This window comes from Solanum dulcamara, chromosome 8 (assembly GCF_947179165.1).
Source record: "Solanum dulcamara chromosome 8, daSolDulc1.2, whole genome shotgun sequence".
In the NCBI taxonomy this organism is placed as follows: Eukaryota; Viridiplantae; Streptophyta; class Magnoliopsida; order Solanales; family Solanaceae; genus Solanum; species Solanum dulcamara.
Window position 1 is genome coordinate 62,008,797 of NC_077244.1, and position 23,737 is coordinate 62,032,533.

Here is a 23,737-nt window from a genome sequence, read left to right on the forward strand (position 1 = left end):
ATGAGTTTTCTTCCACCAAGTCTCATAGCTAGATCCAAAGGACTTTCCCGCATTAGGTGTGATTAAAGAAAAAGTTGCTCGTGATAAAGAATGGCTCATAGTACAAATCTTCCAAAATATGAGTACTTTGTCCAGAGAGGCACTGCGAATGTCATTCCTCATAATGCAGGAATATTCTGATAGAATCCAAATTGACGACTAAAGCGATGTGGGCTATATGGCTCAATGTAAATGAATTTTTACATCTAAGAGGGAGATAGTTGAAGTGGATAGTCATGAAATATCTTGACTCTAACTCTGGTGCATGATCATTATCTACATAAAAGTAAGGGTACATTTTATCCATCGTGGTAGATGTCCAAGCCACGTCCTCTCCACCATGAATGCATTTTCTTGCATCATTTATGTCAAAATACTTTAGGCCTGTCACGCTCTGAGAGGGTACCCTAGGCGTGGCCGACACTCAAAAGCCATTTCTGGCCTCCAAGTAAACCACCTGGTCCAGTCACATATTTATTTAATCACATTCTCTCAGCGGAAGACTCAGTCAATGAAATACTATTCATAAATTAGGGTCAAAGGCCAAACAACTATCGAATCAACAATAGTTATGGACGAACTACTCAAAAGAACACTCCAACATTTCTACACTCCGGTCTATGAAGCCTCTATCAACAATCTAGGAGGTGCCAATGACAATCCCATAGCTACCAACAGTCAAAATAAAGGAAAACAACACAGACTATACAAGAAAGCTCAACATCCTTCGGAAACTAGGAGGACTCACCAACTAGCTGAGAGTATGTGGATCTTCAACGGTGCGCCGGTTGATGATTTCTAGTACCTGTCTCTGCATCATGAAATGATGCAGGCCAAATGGCATCAGTACATGGAATGTATGAGTATGTAAGATGGACGAATGAGACAATATCAGAAGGAAGTACAACTCAATCAAGCATCCTAAGTCTAAGCAAGAATATAGTTTAGATGGAACCAATTCACACACAATTCAACTCAATTCGACTCAGAGTACTATTAAGACCTATGTGGGAGTTTCTCTTACCCAACAACCATCACTTATGAGCCAGTGAAAGTACAATAAATCGACGTTGTTGCCGCATCCGTTCATACTTTGCGAGGACATGAACGAATCAACCAATCATGGATCCAAAACAACCAAGTCCTATAATGTCAGGATAATAGATTTGGAGAAGCATCCGCCTTTAACAGTTCAATCCCCTCCTACTTTGGCGACGTAGTTATTGGGTTCGAGTATGGACTATACTCTTACCCAATTTGGTTCTCGATACTCCTCCCAAGACTCAATGCTCATAAAAATCCATCCAATCAACTCAATCAAATCATATCGACAAGTTTCATTTACAACCTTGTCAACTCATCAACTCTATCATAATCAAATCTCTCCCAATCATACTATCCGATCAATCTCAATCATATATTTCAAAAGTAGATTAAATATGCATTTATAACAACATGTAAACCTATACAATCGTTCCTCTATTCATTTAACAAATCTTTTGGGACTCAACACAACTCCAAGGTTTTAAATCAACAATTCAAGATAAACAACATATTTAAGAAAATTAACATTTCTTTATCAAAATCAACATAGTTAGGAAATTAACAATATATAATCGACACCTCATCTCAATCAACTCATAACAACATGAAGTACATCACTTTCTTGACCCCACAACATCATCATAATGGAAATTAGGATAATAGATGAAAAGGACCTATTTGGACCTACCTCTATCAATAAGCTTCATTCTTATGGACAATAAATCAAAGACGATGTAGGGCACATGGGTGGACTCAACCCATGTTTTGGATAGCCTTACATACCTTAGAATAGATTCTTGAAGAAACCTTGTAGTTGGGTCTTCAATGGCAACTTGAAGTCTTGAAGCTCTTGGAACAAATCCTTGTTGGAGAAGAAGAAGAAAAAGGGGATTTCTAGGGCTTTTAGAGAGAGAGAGAGTGGGATTGAAAATGGTCCCAAAAACGTTCAAGGCTAATACATATATAATTTGGGACAATTCCCAAATTGACTTTTCTCCAAAATTCTGAAAAATAGGCTAAAACGCTCCTGGCGCGTCGCGCCATTGTAGCGCCAGGTCGATTAGGCCTAAAACTTGCACATCTGTTAGTGGCGCACCGCGCCAGGGACCAAACTACTGAGGCACATTCTTGGCGCGATAGTAGCGCGTCGCGCCCTTACAGCACCAAGCCTATATTTTCTGGGTTCTGGAAAAATAGGCTTAAAAACCCTGCACATCTCATAGTGGCGTGCCGCGCCAGGGAACAAATTACTGAGGCTTATTCCTGGCGAGATAGTGGCGCATCGCGCCACTGTAGCGCCAAGCCCAGGTTTCCAGCAGTTGTCCCAGGCCTGAAATTCCTGTAGTACCCGTCTGTCTTAGGATCGTCATATCTTTTGACTTCGAACTCCAAAAATTACATTCTTGGTGGCGTTGGAAAAAAAACTCGACGGCCTTTAATTTATTAGGTTGTGGGCCACCCAGATTGTCGTCTTTCAAAATATAGGGTCATTAGAAGTCGACCCCTTATACGAACTCATCCTAAAACTTAGCCACGATGAATCTTTTGGACTTAGCTTGGTCCTAGGGGTCCTTTGTGACCCCACATCACCTCTAACACTCTTCAATTTCTCAGGGACTCATCTTAACTCATGCATATACTCTACAATTATAGAGTTCGATCCTACACAAATACAAGAAAGGTCCGAATCTTAGGAAAAAATTTTAGGGGGGTGTTACAGCGCCACCCTCTCCAAAATATACTACCATAGTGGGAACAAAGCACCCATTAGAAAATGTGTAATGAGTCTTGAAATAATGAGCAAGCCAACCATAAACATAGTGGATGGGGAAGCAGACTTTAATTTGATTAAGTTTTGATGAAATCGAGATCTTGCTCAAACCATTATAGATACTAGCTAATATCGAAATAGTAAGGATGATCTTCCTCCCACTCGCCATCTTGAAAGTCCCCAGATGAATGAAGTCACCTTCCCTATTGGGGAGAACAAAAGCGCACAACCAACAAGATAAGCAAGCTGCCAGATATGTGTCATCTCTTTTGTCAGATTTCACCTGAAGCTTAGCAAATACTTCTTCTTCGGCACGTGACCATCTTGTTGTATCTGCTGAAATCCCACTAGGATTATGTGTCAATTCAAGGTGAGCATACTTCTTCTCCTGCCTCAGCGGAGCAGGTCCATACCTTAAAGTTTTTTTGCACTAGAATTCTATCCACTTACTAAAAGATACTTCTTGGTTAGCACCTCGAAGATGATGAAAGGCCATAAATAGATATTCACAAGTCCGAGGAATGTATTTTACCTTCTTTTCATCTAATCCTGTAAGTTCTCTAGCCTCAGTCACCATTTCTTCATAAAGAGAACCCCAAATTGGCAAGCCTCCGAAAGTATGTAAATCCCATAGAGAAATATATAATTTCCCAACATAGGTAAGAAGTGTTTTGGGACACCAAGCTTCACAGAATGGTTGTAAAATATCTGAATTATGATCATAAGTGAAAAGAGATGTATAAACGGCATCATAAATTTGTGCCATACCCAAGACTTCTTGGCTTTTACCAAGTATATCTTTGGTCCACTCCCAGTACCCTGGAATATAACGATACTCTCCCTCAATTATCATTGTATCTCTCCAGCGTATCTCACTTTGGATTATGCGACGACCTAAACTTGGAAGAGAAGTTGCAATATTAGCATGATAATGATCTGGTGCTTGAAGGGACCACAACCTGAGCAAATTATTAGAACTATGGGTTTGCACTGAAGTCCAACTCGCCATACAAAATGGGTTTTTCAAGAAAGGTCACGAACTCGCATATCGACCGACTAGTGGAGTGTGAGTCAAGAACCTAGTTTGATCCACCCCTTCCTCAGTTTCAACTATAAGATGACTAAGTTTGGTGGAGGAAGAGACGTATTGTCTGAAAATCGCTATCTCTTCAAACTGCAAGGAATAAAAGAGACCATTAGTGACAAAACTTAGGTATAAAAACAAATAGTGCCAAGTGAGCCCTTTGTTATTCTTAAGGCGGGGTGTGTATCCATTCCTTTGCACTTTCAAGATACCATAAAATTACCTTTGCTAGGGCGGGGATGTGTATCCATCCCTTTGCGCCTTCAGAATACTATAAAATTACCTTTCTTAGGGCAGGGATGCGTATCTATCCCTTTGCGCCTTCAGAATATCATAAAATTACCTTTCTTAAGGCGGGAATGTGTATCCATCCCTTTGCGCCTTCAGAATACCATAAAATTACCTTTTCTAGGGCGGAAATGCGTATCCATTTCTTTGCACCGTAAGAATACCTTTAAATTACCTTTTTAGGGCGGGAATGCGTATTCATTCCTTTTCACCATAAGAATACCATAAAATTACCTTCCCCAAAGTAGGGGTGCGTATCCATCTCTTCACACCTCAACACCAAATTTTTATGTTATGATAAAACTCTCCATTATATAGCCTCAACAAAATACGAATATTAATTCCATGGGCCTATTAAAAAAAGGGAGAGACGTACAAAGAAAAAAACAACACAAAATAAAGAAAAAAAAACAAAGAAAGAGAAAGCACGTACCTGCCTGCTTGTCTACAAACACAAGGAGCTTTGAATTACAGATGTTGATGATGGGCTTGCATCTATTTATAGAGCCACATCCACAAATAGTATCCAACATAAATTGGTCTTAATAATTTGACTTCTAGTAGAATTGGAAAAGTATTATTTGTATGATCAGTTATGCTGTGCGTAGTGCACTCTTCTAATTTTATTAGCACTCAAGCAAAAGTGATAAGAACCCAAGTAGTAGTTGGAAATTAAAGGTTCCCACATGATTTTAATGGGAATTCATGATTTATTAATTTTAAAGTGGCATAGGAATCTAAATGAAAATAGCCACTGCATTGAACACATAATTACTTGGCAAATTACTATTCCTTTCAGTTCTCGATTAATTGACTTGAAAAAATTATTAATACTTCAAGCATATTCTTTAAAAGATAAAATATCTCGACAAGACTTGAAGCAAAGGGCATTTGTAATCATTTAAAATTTATTAAATATAAATTTATAAATGATTTGAATTATATTAAATTCAACATATATTAGTCCAAAAAAATATTATGGATTAATATAAATTAAAGTCTAATTTTATTGGGCTAGTCCATTGATTTGAGCTACAAATGATGAGCCCACTTTGCTAAGCCCAAATTCATATCATCCTAGAGACCCATTTTTGGTGTCATGTGTCAAGTGACGTGACGTGTCATGTCAAGTCAAAAAAATAAGCCAATAGGAGCATGCTATGTGTCAAAATGACAAATCCATTCGCTAAAGCCCATTATGCCATGTCACTTAAATCTGATTGGCCGAAAAAAAATCTGTTTTCATCACAATTCCTCTATTCCACAACTATAAATAGAGATCCTCATAATTGAGAAAAAAATATCAGAATTCTAACAAGAAGCCAAAGAGTGCTCGTGGATCAAATGCCACAGATTTCTCTACAAGTTCAAGAATTCAAGATCAAGTTCATCAAGTTCAAGAACAACTCAAGATCAAGACTACCAGATTCAAGAACAAGCCCAAAAGCCCTTGAATTCAAGTACAAGTGAAGATCAAGTTCAAGAACAAGTGAAGATCAAGATCATCAAGTTCAAGAACAAGTGAAGTTCAAGATCATTCAATCAACAAATCAAGATCAAGACCACAAGATTCAAGATCTAGCCTAAAAGCCCTTGAATTGAAGTAACAAGTTAAGATCAAATCCATCAAGTTCAACCAAATTTAAAATCAAGCTCAAAAGCCCTTGAATTTATATCCGAAAAGACGAATCAGATGATACATAGAGATTGTAACACTCATATTCAAAAATCAAATACTACGATTGTTGCGATATTTTTCGTTCCTGATTATTATTTTTCGACACAAATTTTATTATCTACACATGGTTCATAAGTAAAACTAACTTATGTGCACACTATAACTAAAATTTATGCTTGGTGGAAAACACAAGTTTTGTTCAACACCATAAGAAAAATATATGTTTTTCTTATTTCTTTTTTTAGTTTTTGTGTAGATATTTTCTTTTGTTGGAATGTATTTTTGTTGGTGGGCTGTGCACTTTGTCAACCCACATGTCTTACACATTTTTTTCCATTCTAATAAATTCAGACCCATGTGATCTTTGATTAAAAAAAAAGTTTTGTTCAACAAATTTTGTAAGTCAAAGTCATTTTTGAAAATAATTCTCTTAAGTAGGGACAAAAGTTCAAAATCACCTTTTGATATTCAAAATCTCCTATTTTCTGTCAAAATCCAATGAGGTGGGAACATGATGAGAGGTCGAAGTGAATAAATATTACTTTAAGAGGGCATTATTTAATTTATATTTAAAGTTTTAAAAAAATTGTAAGTTTATTCGTGTTTGAAAATAATTTCAGACATACGCAATTGAAGTTGAGAATTCGCTTCTATCTTAACACATTTTTGGTTTGAAATATAGTCATGATAAGGCTTCAGATATATAATCGGTTGTCAAGGTCAATTTTAAACTTTTTACTGAAGTTATGACCTAGATAAAACTAACTTTAGACATATATAACTGAAGGTACTTTGGTAGGATCAAACTTCAAATATTTGTGTCTGAAGTTGTAGCCTTAGAAATGTTAAATTTCAAATATTTTTGTTTGAAGTTAGAGTTCCACTCATGATACATGGTGTTTCACTCATGGCACCTACATTGATTTGGTGTACTTTCATTTTATTTCACTCATGGTGTCTTAATCTTCTTTTTTTCTAATCTAAAATTAACCCCAAAATTAATAAAAATTTATAGGAATTGAACAATATAATAGGCATAAAATCTATGTTAATCAATATGGAGCAAAGCTTTTGAAGCGAAAAACAAAAATAAGTGAACGAAAATATAATTTTATCTAAAGTTCACCAAAATGGGTAATAATACAAGTTAAAGTTAAATGAGGGCGACCAAATAGGGTACCCCATTAACCTTTTTAGAGCATCTTTCATAAAGCACACTAGTATACTAGGTGCGATAGCTATAATAACTCCATATCATATAAGAGTATGCCTGTAGATACATTGTATCATACGTATCTCGCGTCTCTCCTCTCTCTTTCTATCGTCTCTCTAATTCTCTATATATATGTTCCACAATTTCATGTATATGTGTATATATTATTAAATGTACACTAATATATTCAGTTTATTTTTGCATATCAACTTCAACTAGTGTGTCCAGTATCAAATATTTAGTGTATCCAATATCTGTTTCATGTATCCAATGTATTTGTGCATAGTTACATATTGATTCTAAGAGGGCACTAATGTATTCAATATATCTATGATGTATCTAGTATGTTTGTGCATAAATATATTTATTTGATATCAAAAATATATGTATCTGATTGCAAATTTGTGATGTATGCAGTGTATCTATGGATAGATACATACTTTGGAAAAAAAGGATGATATAATTATCTAGATACGTATATATGATATATTTATGCCTTAACTAGTGGCCCTTTAATAATATCTTATATCAATTACATAGCCATTTATAAGTTCAAATCCAATAATAAAAAAAATCAATTCATCCAATTAAAAAAAAAAGACTTATAATCACTGCAAAGAGGAGAGGCATTATTGTCTATACCACCTGCATTGCCTTCATAGACTTGCATCCTTCCTCAAATTTTTACTTTTTTTCTCTTCTTTTCTTTGAGAAAGAAACACAACATAAAACTAAGGCTAGATAAAGGTTTCTGAAAAAAGATGGCAAGAGAAAAAGAGGGGATGAGGGGGAAATTTGGAAAGAGAGAGTGGGTAGAAAGGGCAATAGGCAAGCGAGGAAGTGTAGGGGTGTTCACGATTTGGATAAAAATCAATTCAAATCGAAAAATCAAATCAAATCGATTTTATTTGAATTTGATTTGGTTTGATTTTAGTTTATAAAAAATCGATACTGTTTGTTTTGGGTTTGGGTTTGTTCGAAAAAAACCAAAAAAATTATCGAACCGAACCAAAAATTATATACATATATTTTATAATTATACATACATAATATATTATTTTTACAAACAATTTTAAAAATCTTTTATACGTTTTCATCAAATTTTATTTTTAATCTATTTATGAAAGAAAAAATGCTCAAGACAAGAACATTTATCTTATTGATTTCATGTATATGAATGTTGACAATTTTTGGTGGGACTTTCTTCTAGGCCAAAATGGTGAATTTTGAAGCTTTATTCACAGTAAATTTAGTGAATGAAAATCTACAATATCAATAGTTCTAACTATTTTTCATTTTGAATGGATTGTTATCACTTTTCCCCATTTAGGATGTAGCATTGCTTTTATTTTTGTGTATGGTTAGTAACCAAATAACCGAACCAAATCAAACCAAAATCGATGACAATCAAACCAATGAAGGAAGATTATAATTGGTTTGATTTGATATTGATTTTGACTAATAACCGATCCAAACTAACCCGTGAACACCCTAAGAGAGTGTATCTATTTAATTCTCGCCAAAAAAGTAGGGGTAGCGTGTGAATTTATAATTATTTTAAAATAATATGAAATTGTTAAAGAACAAATGGTGCAAGTGGTTGTCCACTTGAATTTATTTATTTATTACGTGGGGCCCACTGCAAGTTGCCCATTTGTTCTCTTATCTTATGGCTATAAATTGATCATTTTGCAATGAAATGAAAAATATAGAAACACACACACGACTTTCTCAATTCTTCTGCTCCTCTCTCTTTCTCTTATTCTAACCTTATTTTGCTAAGTTAATTTACTGTATAACACGTTATCAACACGATCTTTCATGACTTTGAGCAATTTTAACAAGGTAACAAAATGGTAAGAATTTTATTTTCTTAAAATGTCGAATATCTCTAAACTTGAATTTGTTGCTCTTGATATTTCTGGAAAAGATTACTCATCATGGGCACTAGATGCTGAAATACACCTAGAATCGATGGGTCTGGCAGACACCATCAAAGATGACAATACGACATCTAGTCAAGACTGTGCCAAAGCCATGATATTTCTCCTTCACCATCTTGACGAGGAGCTAAAATTACAGTACCTCACATTAAAAGACCCCCTTAAATTGTGGAAAAATCTAAAAGAAAGATATAACGACCTGAAGTTGGTCATCCTTCCACAAGCACGTCATAATTGAAAAAATCTGATATTAATGAATTTTAAAAATATAACTGAATATAATTCTGCCTTGTTTAGAATTATATCACAGTTAAATTTATGCGAAGAAGAAATCACTGAGCAAGATAAATTAGAAAAAATATACTCCACATTTTCACTTGCGAATATGCTTCTGCAGCAGCAATATCGCAAAAAGGATTTTGAAAAAAAATTTGAATTATTTTCTCACCTTCTTATTGTTGAACGCCACAATGAACTGTTAATGAAAAAATCATGGTAGTCGGCCTGTTGGTTCTTTGTCATTTCCTAAAGTGAATCAGGCAAACTATAACCAACGAGAAAGAGGTCATGGCCCCAGTCGTGGTCGTGGTCGAAGAAGAAATTATAATCATGATATTCGGCTGGTACCAAAAAATGATCAGCAGTATAAAAAGAAGAGTGAAAAGCCAGAAGCTTTACCAAAGAAAAATTCAGAAAGCATATGTCATAGATGTGGAGGTATGATGCACTAGTCACGGATTTGTCGGTCATCAAAACGTCTGGTTCAACTATATCAGGCATCCTTGAAAAGCGTAAAAAATAATCCAAAGATAAATTTTATCTTTGAAGATAATATTGAGCCTATGCATCTAGATATAACTGATTTCTTTAATTTTTCAGAAGAAAATATGAATATTGCTAAGCCTAATAATATTTAAATAATTTCTCTTTTTATTTGTCTATACTAAATAATATGTTTGTATTTTTCTAATCCATGTAAATAAATAAAAGTTGTATAATGAGTCATGTATTAATTATAATATTTACCTTATTTCTTTTTGAAGAAAAATATGGATATGCCTTAAATTTTATTTGGATCAATGATCAATCACGAGGATATTTGTGTAATTGATAGTGGAACAACTCATGCCATTTTTAAATACGAGAAATATTTTTTCAACTTTCTTAGAAGAAAACCAAATGTTATTACAATTTCTGGTAATTCAAAAATGAATGAAGGCTCCAAAAAAGCTACTATATTTCTGCCTAAGGGGACAGAAATTGTTATAGAAGATGCACTATTCTCTTCTAAATCACCCAAGAAACTTGTTCAGTTTTAAAGATATCCGCAGAAATGGATATCATGTTGAAATATTAAATGAAATGAATATTGAATATCTTGGTATAACCAAGAGTGTCTCAAGCTAGATACATTTACTGATTTGCAACGGATAACTAAGTCACAGAAAATATGCGCTGCACTCTTTTTCCCTTAATTAAGGTTTTGTCCCACTGGGTTTTTCTGGTAAAGTTTTTAATGAGGCAGCAATCAAAACGTATTACCAGATGTGTGTATTCTTTTTTACTTCACTGGATTTTTCTTAGTAAGGTTTTAACGAGGCACAATATCTATGAGTGTTCACGATAACTATGTGTATTATTTATTATAAAATTTTTAATAAGGTACGTTTCACGTGGACATTCAAGGGAGAGTGTTAAAGAACAAGTGGTGCAAGTGGTTATCCACTTGAATTGTTTTTTTCTTTACGTGGGGCCCACTGCAAATTGTTCATTTGTTCTCTTACCTCATGGCTATAAATTGGCCATTTTGCAATGAAATAAAAAACATAGAAACACGCAGACACGACTTTCTCAATTCTTATGGTCCTCTCTCTTTCTCTTATTCTCATCTTATTTTGCTAAGTTAATTTACTTTATAACATAAATTTAGTAATTATATTAGAGATGTTTGCTTAGTTACGTAGTTTTTCCAAATTTGGAAGACTTTTGTGTAACATTCCAAATGGGAGTATCCAGGCCCAAGTGAAAGAGGCGAAGCCCAGTAAAAGAAGTTGATTTCCCAGTGTGATAAGCAATATCCTCTCCCCCTTCCAAGTTCAACCTCTCTTCTGAAGCATAAATCAGCAACAATGTCCACCAATTCTCTCCAAGTCAACGCTTCCTCTGCCATTGGTACTGTCCTTCAAACATATATACACACTAGATGAAATTAATATGCACGGATACATTGGATTTGAGACTACTAATTAGTTGATCAACTGTTGCTGAAAACAACTATGTAGCTGTTGCTTCTACTTTTCTTTATGCGATTGACTTCATTTGCATAACTACGAGTGATGTTGTCGACGTATTTGATACCATTAGATTACCAAATTTCTAAGGATATTCGATTGCCCAAATTGCGAGTGCCTGAAAAGTATTTAAAAACATTGCCTCCAGCGATCATCACCGCCGTATTATGCGTCAACCAGATATTTACAGGCTGTGATCCTCGTTAATTAGATCAAGTCTTATGGAATTTGATGTCTATGGACTTAGTTTTGTTGACAGGAATTTGTGTGATTGTGGCAAAATAAATTTGTTTCTGTGTGTGTGACCTCCAGGTCATGAGTTCAAGTCATTGAAGCAGCCATTAATGCTTGCATTAGGGTACGCTGTCCTTGGGCTGTGGCCCTTCCCCGAACCTGCATGAACACGGATGTTTTGTGCACTGAGCTTCCTTTTTTTCGGGGCAAAATAAGTTGTTGGCAATCTTAAGTATCCAATTGAAAAGAGTTATTCAAGTGCTGATGAATTTATGTTTAGGAAGAATGTTTCATGCTTTACTCCTAAGATATATGCATCTCTTTCTGAAATTGTCTTCTCTAGTTTGATTCCTGTTGTCTGATTTATTGGTTATTGAAGATGCTCCGAGTGAAGAATTGGACGCTTCGTCTAGGGGTAACATTGGAGCGAATGACCTGCTGATTGTTGGGCCTGGTGTTCTTGGTCGTTTAGTGGCTGAAAAATGGAGAGAGGTATTGTTCTTTTAAAAGAAGGAACATAAGTTTTCTGTGTCTGTACACCAGTTCAAAAATAGTATGATCATAGCCAACTGCTTCTTGTTTGTTAAGTTGGGTCGGAGTTGGAAGCATGTATTGTTTATTTTTCTGAAATTAGATTGTATGTAACTCTGGCGTTGTAACTGTAACAAACTGGTGGATTTCTGTGCTGCTCATGAAGTGTACTTTGTGAATTAGATGCTAAGAGTTGTGGATCCTTTAATGTGACAGGAACACCCAGGCTGTCAGATATATGGGCAGACAGTGACCACCAATCATCATGATGAACTGATTAAAATGGGAATTAAACCATCTTCCAAACAAACCAAGCTGACCTACAAGTTCCCTTATGTTATATTCTGTGCTCCTCCATCTCAGACTGAAGACTATGCTGGTGACATTAGGTGAGGTTAATAATTTGTCAAATCCCTATCTATAATGGCATTAATTGATATCAAGTTTCAACTTTTCTATGGATCATTCATGCTGATAAAATAGTAACAAGGTGGATAGTTTCTTTAGATTTTTCATGATGGAGAGCAGAAAACGTAGTAATTCGTGGTTCACTAATGAGCAAAATCATGTTTGAGTTTCTGCCTTTTTATTAAAGGGAAATTTTATTTGGTGAACTATTCCAACTAGTTGGGATTAGGCTTAGTTGTTATTATGTTGTGTTGCATGTCATAAGGTTCAGGGATAATGCCGCTTTTATTTATGGAATAATAAGTATCTCTTTTCTAATAGATTTCTTCATCAGTACGAGTTAATCTGATTAGCTTTTCTGTTTGTTTCTGCTTAGTAGGGAAGTGATTTCTAACAGGGAATTAATCATTAATATTATTTTTCTTGATAATGGTATAAAGTCTTTTATTCATTGACAGTATGGGACTGAGAACTAATCAAATATATTCCACATGTTGTTGTTACTTGGCAGCATTCTGCCTTGCTTAGGTGACGCTGATCAAAACTGAATTTGGTTTAACATAAAAACTGAATGGTGCATATAATTAAATTCTCTTTTGCATGTGAATTGGCCAGGGAGGCTGCCTTAAATTGGAACGGTGAAGGTTCCTTCCTATTTACTTCGAGCTCTGCACCATATGACTGCTTTGACAATGGAGCAATAAATGAGGTGTTAAATCTTATAAACATTATTCTAACAGTTTCTTGTTCTGATTGATTCACTCAAGGTGGGATTTTATGTATTAAACATTAAGATACAATGTTTTAAGTTGCCTTTTTAGAGGAACTAACGCATTTTAATTTGTGAAGTTTATAACTTGAAACAATGAGTCATGTGTTATTCCAGCAGTATTCCTTTTTTTAGCTAAACATCTTTTCTATGTCAATGTATAGGATGGCCCCGTAGTTCCAATTGGGAAGAGTCCCAGAACCGATGTACTTCTCAAGGCAGAGAAAGTAGTGCTGGACTTTGATGGTTGTGTAGTTAGATTGGCTGGCCTTTATATATCCTTCGTTATGCACTTCAGGCGGCATATTCCTTTCTGTGGAGCTTTTAGATCTTTACTGTCTATGTGCCTACCTTAACCATTAACACAAAGCAGATAGAGGTGCACATATATACTGGTTACATAAAGGGAGCTGTGATATTCGCCCCGACCACATCCTCAATCTTATTCATTATGAGGTGACTATGCATTTATGTTTTACATCATGTTCAGTCTGGAGGTTGCACTTTTTTTGTGCTTTCATGCTTGTTAATTACGCCAATATTGATGTTTTGACCTGTCTTTTCCAACAGGATGCAGCTTCAATGTCAGTTACCATCTTGAAGAAGAGACTTCGTGGTCGGATCTTTTTGGGCTGTGACAGCCACCCTGTATCCAGGTCATTCCATTTAAATGCTCTCCATGTTTGGGTCAAGTAATTAAGATATTCTGAATTTCTGACCTATGTTGTATTACCTTGTGCTCACTGCAGGCAGGAAGTGATGGACTTAGTCGATAAATGTGGAAAGTTTGATAAGAATTTTGAGGGTTTCACAGGTAACTGATTCTATCCTTGGTCTTTATTACTGATAATTGCTCAAGTGTCATGCGTCAAATGGTTATGTATAATTTCTTTCAGGAACTAGTGATCCTTTAGGGAAGAAGTTAAACAACTCAAAGACTCGTGCTGAACTAGGATGGGAGCCCAAATATCCGAGCTTTGCTCAGTTCCTTGGAGTTTCAGAGTAATTGCTGCTACATCTATCACTTCTTCGAATAATTGGAGTCATTTGGACGTCCATTTTCACATGCAGCATGTGTTACCCTACTTTCATATTCACACAAAAACTACAGGATCTCTTTTTGTTTATTTAGCTACAATCTGTGACAAGTACGGAATTGGCATCTGTGTACAGCCTCTACTGCAATTTATTCGCTTGGAGAGGAGAACGGTGTCCTTGTCAATCATTAATAAAATCTTTCTTTTTTAAACCTTGTGATTAATGTTGGTATTGAGAGATTTGGTCTGCTAGTTGGAAAATCAGAAGGATTCAAAGTAATCTGATTCAGGAGCTGGTGCAACTAGGGTTTTACCTAACTACTCAATCAATGTGTACTTTGATTTGATGTAAATTTTAAGAAAAAACGATAGTATTTGATTTCATTTGGTATTAAATAAAAAAAAATGAACTGAAACCGAACAAAACCAGAAATATAAATGCCATCTTTTTTGAAAGAAATAATACTAATTTTATAATGAATGAAATGGGTGTAACCAAATGTTATGTGTTGTGCCTAAGGTTCCTTGAGGAACTTTCCTAATTGTATTCCTTATATTCTTGGATTCTTCAAACTGAAGCAAATTGATCTACTATATTGTTTTTCAAGGACATTTCTGGTTGTATACCACACAGCATTTGGGCTCATGAAAGGTGGATCTCACTGTTCTCTTTTTATTTTTCGCTTGTTATTCAATACCACTTTTTGGAATCTTTGACTAATTAGGATTTGTGCTCGCGTAAGACTCATTAAAGGAGAAAGCACTCCTACCAGGATTATTATTTTTCATTTTGGTGATTCAAATCCGAGACTTCTTAATAACTCGTAGGGATAGGTGGATCCATTGTTACTCATATTTGCTCTCTACTTGTTAATTGCAGGTAAATTACAGGGAATGAATTACTAATGCGCTTTTCTTCCCCTATTTCATTAATCACATAAAAATAGTGGTCTTGTTGGTGAACAAACGAACTGGAATAAATACCATTAGTCATAACGCTTACAACCATTTGCAAATAACATAAAAATTTCATTTGAAACCTTTTGATGCAACATGTAAAATGGCATTCACCAATGTTAGCATGATATCACTACTTTTTCAAAAATAGAAGCCATAAAGGATTATTTTTTGGGGGGGAGGTTTGGGGGGGATGGTTAATCAACACACATTCTCACCACATTTAAAGCCTGTTTGGATTGGCTTATAAGTAAGCTGTTTTCAGTTTTTTTGAATGTTTGACGGACCAACTTAAAGCCATCTTATGCTTAAAATAAGCTCAAAAAAATAATTAGATCTGTTTGACTTAACTTATCTAAAGTAGCTTATAAGTTGGGGTAGCTAAACTTATTTTTTTTGGCTTATAAGCTAAGCTGTTTTAGATAAGAATTTTTACATAAATGAACTCTTTTAGATTAATAATTATCTTTTTAGAGTACTTTTTCATTACATCTATAACATATTTATCTTAATTAATAACTAAAATCACTCCATTACCCCCCCCCTTCTCTTTCTCTCTCTCTCTCTCTCTCTTCCCCCTTCCTGCGTGCTTCTTCTTATTTTTTCTCTTTATCTTTCTCTTTCTCCCTTTTTTTAAAAATAATAATTAATTATCCTAATTTAAAACTAATTTAAATAGTATCGAAATATTTGAAACACATATGATACTTATAATATAATTGTATTAAAAATATTTTAATTATATATTTACCACATTTATTAAAAGATGCCTATAATATGTATCATAAATTGATTTCAAAATGTATTATAATTATTATTTTTTTCTCTTATTAATAGTGCTAAAATATATTATTGTATTATAAATATTTTAGTTATATATTCACTACATGCATTGAAACGTGCATATAATATATTGAATTCAAAATTTATAATAATTATATTTTATTTTTTTCTCTTATTAACGGAATATATTATTATATTAAAAATATTTTAGTTATATATTCAGCACATGCATTGAAACATGCATATTATTGTATTCAAAATATATTATAATTATTTTTTATTTTTTCTCTTATTAACGAAATATGTCATTGTGTTTAAAGTATTTTAGTTATATATTCATAGCGTGCATTGAAATGTATTACAATTAGAATTCAATATTATATTTTTTTATGAATTCAATTGTTGTTATTTCAACAAATATAATACATTTTAACAGTGTAAATTAATTTGAATAATACTAGAATGTTTGAAATTCATACATAATACTTATAATACATTTATATTAAAATTTTTAGTTATATATTCACGACGTATATTAAAACATGTCTATAATATGTATAATATATTGAATTCAAAATGTATTACACTTATCGTTTATATTTATTTCTTTTATTGTGTTAGAAATGCAATATATATGTATTTATATAATAAAATTATTTAATTTAAAAGGTAGTAAAAATATTATTTCTATAATATCTAATTCAAAATTAAATTTTAAATTAGAATAATTAATAATTATTTTTTAAAAGAGGGGGAAAGAAAAAGAGAAAAAAATGGATAGAAAAAAAGGAGGAAAAATGGACAAAAAAAGAAGAGAAGAAGGAGAGAGAGAAAAGAGAAAGAGGAAGAAAGAGAAAAAGAAAAAATAAAGGAAAAAATCGGAAGAGAGAGTAGAGAGAAAGAGGAACAAAGAGAAAGAGAAAAAAAGAGAAAAAACGAAGAGAGAGAAGGTAAAAACATTTTGGTACTTTTATTTTTTTTGCTATTTTGGGTAAGAAAAATAGTGTCATTTTAAATAAAGTTGAAATATGTATTAAAATTCGTAATTAATAATATATACTAATATTATTTAAATACATGGGCTTTTAGATAAACTAAGCCAAACAGGCTCTAATCACTTAACCATGGTAATTATATATAATTTGGTGTAATCGCCTATGCGGGAAGCCTTTAAGGGTGTGTAAACTCAACACAATCTGATTTTTATCATCTTGACAGCAAACATCAGCTATAAGACAACGCATGATTATTAAGGGCCGGAAGCATGTGTACAATTATACAAATAAATATTTACAGTGATTATAAATCATATGCATGTTACAACAGGAAATGGTTGCATGAATTGTAATACCATCATCCATTTTGGCAATTTTAACACACTAGATAGTTTTGATACAATAGTTATGCATATATGGTACATATAAGTCCAGTATCAGATCAGTTGGATTTTCTACTCCACATCATTGAAGAAAGAATAATACCCGAAATGCAAGTTGAGTTATGTTGCAAAGGCGGCAAATCATGTAAAAAGGAATGAAAAGAATCACATTTGGTGAAAATCATCCTCTTGTTACTGGCCCCTGACACCAGGTTCCCACGCACAACAATCAGTTTTTCCAGTAAGAAGATTGTTATTGAGGAAGAACTGGAGATGCAATCATACGGGTGTTATATGATTCACAGTGTCGGCATTTCTGCCCGATAATGTGGAAGAATACTTCGGTTGTATCATTACAGTCATTACATAGAATCCAAACCTGCAGATTGATCAAGTTAGATGGGTTAAGCATAGATGATATAAGAAGCAAAGATGGTGCCAAGGATGACAAAGATTGAAGCCTAATGTGGTTCAGACTTCAGCATGAACTTCAATTTTTTCTAATATAAATATAGGAATCAGTAAAAATTCTGCAGAGTGCAGAACCTCAACAATTCAACGCCAAAAATATGGGGTTAAGAAAAAAAGCATAAGTACCTTCTTGTCTCTAAGATCTTCAGGCATGATTGTCTCTTCAATCTGAAAAGGAAGATTTTGAAGTTGAGGGAGAATATGAGTTCAACTGGGTGTATAAGACTCTTGAAAACAAGTTAAAAGTAAAACTTAAGCAAAAGTCCAGTTAATTTAAAAGTTTTCAGTTCCCAGTATCCTCGTTTTATAGTGAAACTGCAACATAACGAAAACAGCATGTCTAGCTTGAGATGAAAATGTTTAAGCTCAGTTTACAAAGTAAACAAGGCCATTGACGTGAAGGAGTACTCAGCAAGAACAACTAATGTTGAAAGAACATATATAATTTCAGGAGTAGCAGAACAATTGATAACCAGCACAGAATAACATCAGAAGTAACAGAACAATTGATAACAAACATTCAGGAGACTGCAGATTTGCAGCAATGCAAAGAGAAAACCAGATGTCAACTTAGATGTTCAAAAACGCCGTTCACTGCAGATTGAGACTAAAGGAAAAGACATGGCACGTCAAGCAACTATCAGTATCATCAACCACAACCATTTTACAATACGCTCAAGTAGGTGAGCCTAGCGATCTTTTGGGAGCCAAGTCCATTCACAATACTGAATTGCACTACACTATTTTCAAGTTGCATTAGTACTTCCAGGAAATGAAATATCCTCTACTGATATAATATAACTATGGGGGGGTCTAAAAGTACACTTAAACACTGTTATAGTAATATTTTCAAGACTTTGGCTCTTGATTATGAATTCAGATACCACATGCAAGATACTATTCTTCTTTTTCCAATAAAGTCAATGAAAACTTCAGAAATAAGTTCTTTTGAGGATAACTTCTTCTTCTCTCTATCTTCTTTTTTTTCGTATGTGTGGGAATGCAGGGAAGGATAGAAATTTAACTAGAAAAACACCGCGTTTATTCATCTTGGGAGATACAAGTAGAAATGTAGAATAACAACATTATGTTCCAGCCCAACATTGTTAACTGAAACTAGAAACCAAAAAGTTTTTGAAGTGCTTCCAAACATTTGTAAGCATGCTAAACCTGTTCTGAGGTTTGAGCCCTTTGAAGTAACAGAAAATTATGACATATGCGTAGGAAGAGTAATCAGCCTTCCCTAAGCTTTTAAGTATGCAGAGAATTTCTACAATAAGACTGCATCCTCAAAAAATTGGACCCAGATCAACCTCGTACAGTTAAAACTGCAAAACTAATGCTCTACGTACTATATAGGTTTGATCCCTTAAGAAATAACAGCAATTTTTTTAGCATGCTTAAAAGGTAATTAACCGTGCACAAGTTTGTTAAGCATGGACACTTTTTACATGATAATATGCATCCTCTGGAAATTGGACTCAACCACCCTCCTAGAGTTTTATTTGCACCAGTTCGAAGAACCTACCTCCTCATCCATTCTTCGCCAAACTCTCGACATATCTATGATTGATTTGGAACATATGGGGCAGCAGGATCTGAGTTCCAGATAGAATGATAGTCAGATAACATAATTTTTACCCTTTTATGTAGTGAGAACCAAACAAACAGCATAAATAGATAAAGTTAGTGATTACTTGTCACGCTTTATCATCTCGTGGTAGCACTCAGTGTGCATTGTGTGCCCACATTTCATTACTGTTGTGTCTTTAAGAGAATCAAAGAGATACTGCATTTCAAAAATTATCGCAGCATGAATAAAAATAATTAGTGGCAGAATCCACAGCAAAGGCATAACACTTAATATACCATACCTCATAACAAATGGGACAATGATGCCGCATGGAGTTCTCCACACACGAGTGGTTATTACGTAAACTAACTGAATAGCAAGAGCCTACAGAATGAACAACATAAGGTGAAGAAGCTACAACATTTTCGGCAATGAAATGATAGAGATAGCAGAAGCCACAACATAATATGAATGTCTACTGTTGAGAGAACCTATACCAAGAAGAGAAGGAAGAAAGTAAAATATTTGAGATTATTTGGAAAATTTCCCAACTTGCAAGAGTATGTCTGTCAACAGGGACAGTCCGGTCCGGGACAAGACAACAGGAAGGGGGACCGGGTTTGGGGTAGGGGCTGTTAGGTGCTGGGTAAGGAGGACAGGCTGGGAGCGGGTTTTGGGAACTTTAATGAGACCAGCCCACCCCACGACCCCTTAAGAAAGCGCGCCAGGTTAGTGGCCGGTAAGTGGACTTGACTTTTTAGTTTTAATTTAGTTCTAAATGTTAAGCATAAAAGAGATTAGAATTATTTTTTTTAAAAATCTCAATTTTTTAAGTTTTAAATTTTAATTCAAGTATAACTTCAAACTACAATATATTTTTAATAGTGTGTGTAAATTGTTAGCATGTTAAAAAAAAAAAATCTAGTTAAGGGCCGGAAGCCCAGAACTGGTCCAGCCAGCCTCTGCCACACCCACAACCCTTCTCCATAAGCCCAGCACCCTTTGGTACCAGACTGAACCACTTGACAGCTTTAAGCAAGAGAAACAAACTTGAAAAGCTTTAAACTTCTCTCAATCTTTAACTTCTCTGCTTTCATCGGCCAACCAACCAATTAACCAGTGGCATGAGAAAGCAGGCAGCTTCAACCACTCAAAGCACACTTACATGGAGTTTCCCAATGAGAACTCCAGGAAATGTTGTGACAATACTCCAATATTCCACACTTCAAAAGGGAGAAAAAGACAACAAAGTGTGCATGTATATAAAACCGACAAACCATGCATATACAATCGCGTTTACAACTAGTATAGAATGTGTAATAAAATCTTCGTATTGACTGTGATAATTTACAAGTACGTAAACAATAAAGTAAAAACAAAGTTCCATGCTTGTAATATACAAACACATTCTGTAATCAAGAAACAGGATTGAAGCATCCATATCTGGTATATCTTTAAGACTACGATCTAAGCAAAGGAGAATTTAATTATATACTGCCCAAATGATGTTAGTCACTAGTAATTCTTTCTTCGGTCCCATAGAAGACAAGTCAATAATAGGAACGAATAAAAGAATATTTTAAAGGATGAGAGACCCAATAGTCCCATAGTACAGAATCACCAATGCGTTCACAGTTTAGCACATAAAGAAAAATTAAAATAACATATAACAAACTTAAGAAAAAGAAGAGCAGTTTCCATGGAGCCTCAAATAATAATAAGAGGAAATTGTAATGCGCACCACACTTCTTGCAGTGAAAAAAGTTCTGACGACCACCAACTCTGCATAAAAGAAACTATTCTAATTAGCAGACTTCAGAAGCACCAACGTATTCTAGATAAAGCTACCAATGGAATGTGTATATAACCTGCAGATTCCACAATCATCACAATGAAATTGCCCTTTGTCTATCTGTAACAGTGCAATTATAGAAATAAGTACATTGATATACATAGTCGATGAAAGTGTCTAAATCCTAAAGAACGAAGGACATTGAGCTTATATGAGGCTAGGGGCAATGAATGAATCTCATTCAGCAGAAGCATGGGATAATTACATCATCATCATAGAATTTGCACACTTCACAAAAGTATTCTCCCATATTTACACCACAGTTTGTACAAACGCGAGCAACCTAAATTGAAATAGAGAAAGAGATTAGACACTCGAATCATATATCACCATAAAAGAAAAAAAACATTAAATTCAATAAAGGGACACGTACTGGCTGTTCTGTATCACAAACTGAGCAAATGACCTGATATACCAAAACAAGACATTTTTCATGTAAGAATTTCTAAACCATAAAACAGAAGAAGAATATCCCCAAAACAGTACCTGCTTAACATCATGTCGAACCAGTTCATGCCAATCAAATATATTGCGCAACAAGCTCTAATGAAACAAACACAGCAAAAAAAAAACATAACAAATTGTCATCAGATTGATAATACAGCAGTTAATAGTGAGTAACTTCAAGATCATGAAACCCCTTCTCTAATTAAGTTACCGTTGCTTCATTGTGACAATGTCGACAATCAAAGACCTCATTGCAGCAAGGTGCCCTAATCCTGCATCTTCTCCTATAGTGCTCACATCTATCACATCACATATCCACAAATCAATTAATTAATCAGGATAAAGTTACGCAACAATCTAGAGGCAAAGAACAATTAAAATCCCAATCAGAAACTAACAAAGTTTCAATCTTGAAGCTTATACAGATAACCCCACATAACAAAACATAAAATCGAAGTTTACCCACCAGCCACATAACAAAACATAAAATCGAAGTTTACCCACCAGCTAAATAAGGGCATTTCATCATTTAGTTCACTAATCAAACAGTTAAGAGCCACATTTACATACAATACATCCTAAATCTGAAGGTTAACATATATATATATATATATATATATATATATATATATATATAATATACATCAAAAATGCATAAATGTACCCATAACCCATTTTGCCAAAATAAAGGCGTTCATTGCAGGAGCCTTCCATTTTTTTGCAAGGAAAGAAAGTACGCCCACCACCCCCGGTACCAAAGAAAATGGTAACTAGCCAAGGGAGGAGGACAGGAGACGAAGGGGAATGGGCTGAAAACCCAAAATTCAATCAAAGTGAATATGACATCTCGTTATGGAGAGACAAAGGACCTTTATTTTATTTTATTTGGTTTTCCACCTATCTACATTGAATTTTCGAATAAATTCGGCTCCATAATCTATTTGAGGTAACACTCCCACTAAAATTTTCTAAACATGAACTACAGGTCAGGACCTTTATATGCAGCCATTTAATTATTGAGAATACCCCCAATTAAGATATTGCAACAATAATAGCAGTAAATAGATACTATGACATATATGGAAATAAAGAAATATTTCCACCTCTCAAATCATCTATTGTGATTTTAATAAATAATTATCTCAAATTATTTATTATTTTAAATTCAAGATCAAATTAATTATATTTTTATATTTTATGGTAATAATTGTTCTTTAAAATCAGTGAAGAGATAGAAATAGCTTATTTATTTACTTTTATTTATCCATTTTTGATTTTATAATTTTTTTTAAGAAATAATAACTAATATGAATATTTCATTACAATATTCGTATTAATTAATGTAAAGTCATAAATTTGTGGAAATGATTTAGTAATAAATAAGTATATAGTGTTGAGAATAAAATAAGATTTTTTTAATACATTAGAAGTAAAAATTTAAAATATTGGATAAATAAAAATGAATGGCGATAATAAGATAGTTAGTTGGTTGGTGGAGCATGGGAGAGAAAGAGGATAAGCACCGTTAATTGGGCCATTGGGGAATAGTGAAGGTTATAACGGTGTTATGGGCATTGGCCATCAAGATAGTTAGTTGGTTGACGGTTGATATTCTGCCGGTAAAAAAAATGCGCTTATTACGTAACTTAAAAACAAAATGATTTAACTTGTTTACAATGAATTAGTGAGAATACGTGTAATTTAATCAAGTAATGAAAAATATATATATAAGCAAAACGCATAAATTTATATGAGCTTTGAATGCTGTTAAATATTTTTCTTAGATGGTGACACATTTTTATAGTTTGTTTTTTGGATGGGGGATTTTTGTTGGTATTGGGAAAAATTTGACAAGGGTTGATATGCTGCTTTATAACAAAAGCGAATTTATATTGAGGAGAACTCAAACTCAAAACCTCCAATTAAAAATGAAAAAACACTTACTA

At 33.9% G+C, this 23,737-nt stretch overlaps 2 protein-coding genes across 2 annotated transcripts; one reads left to right on the plus strand and one right to left on the minus strand.

Moving 5' to 3' along the window:
- The first annotated feature begins 11,017 nt into the window (after positions 1-11,017).
- LOC129901174 (uncharacterized) lies at positions 11,018-14,542 on the plus strand. Its single transcript, XM_055976298.1, has 9 exons — positions 11,018-11,232; positions 11,965-12,077; positions 12,333-12,505; positions 13,140-13,233; positions 13,458-13,566; positions 13,658-13,749; positions 13,864-13,949; positions 14,043-14,107; positions 14,190-14,542. The coding sequence occupies exons 1-9, from the start codon at positions 11,190-11,192 to the stop codon at positions 14,297-14,299; spliced, it is 885 nt and encodes a 294-aa protein (XP_055832273.1). The 5' UTR covers positions 11,018-11,189; the 3' UTR covers positions 14,300-14,542.
- A 2,802-nt stretch (positions 14,543-17,344) lies between these two features.
- On the minus strand, positions 17,345-22,667 carry LOC129901281 (E3 ubiquitin-protein ligase MIEL1-like). The gene is made up of 12 exons (XM_055976417.1): positions 22,456-22,667; positions 22,003-22,090; positions 21,831-21,887; positions 21,718-21,750; positions 21,550-21,627; positions 21,361-21,404; positions 21,234-21,274; positions 19,794-19,876; positions 19,617-19,708; positions 19,448-19,517; positions 18,046-18,087; positions 17,345-17,827 (listed from the first exon to the last, which is right to left on the minus strand). Exons 1-12 carry the CDS (start codon positions 22,503-22,505, stop codon positions 17,702-17,704), a joined length of 804 nt encoding a protein of 267 aa, XP_055832392.1. The 5' UTR covers positions 22,506-22,667; the 3' UTR covers positions 17,345-17,701.
- Positions 22,668-23,737: the final 1,070 nt, after the last annotated feature.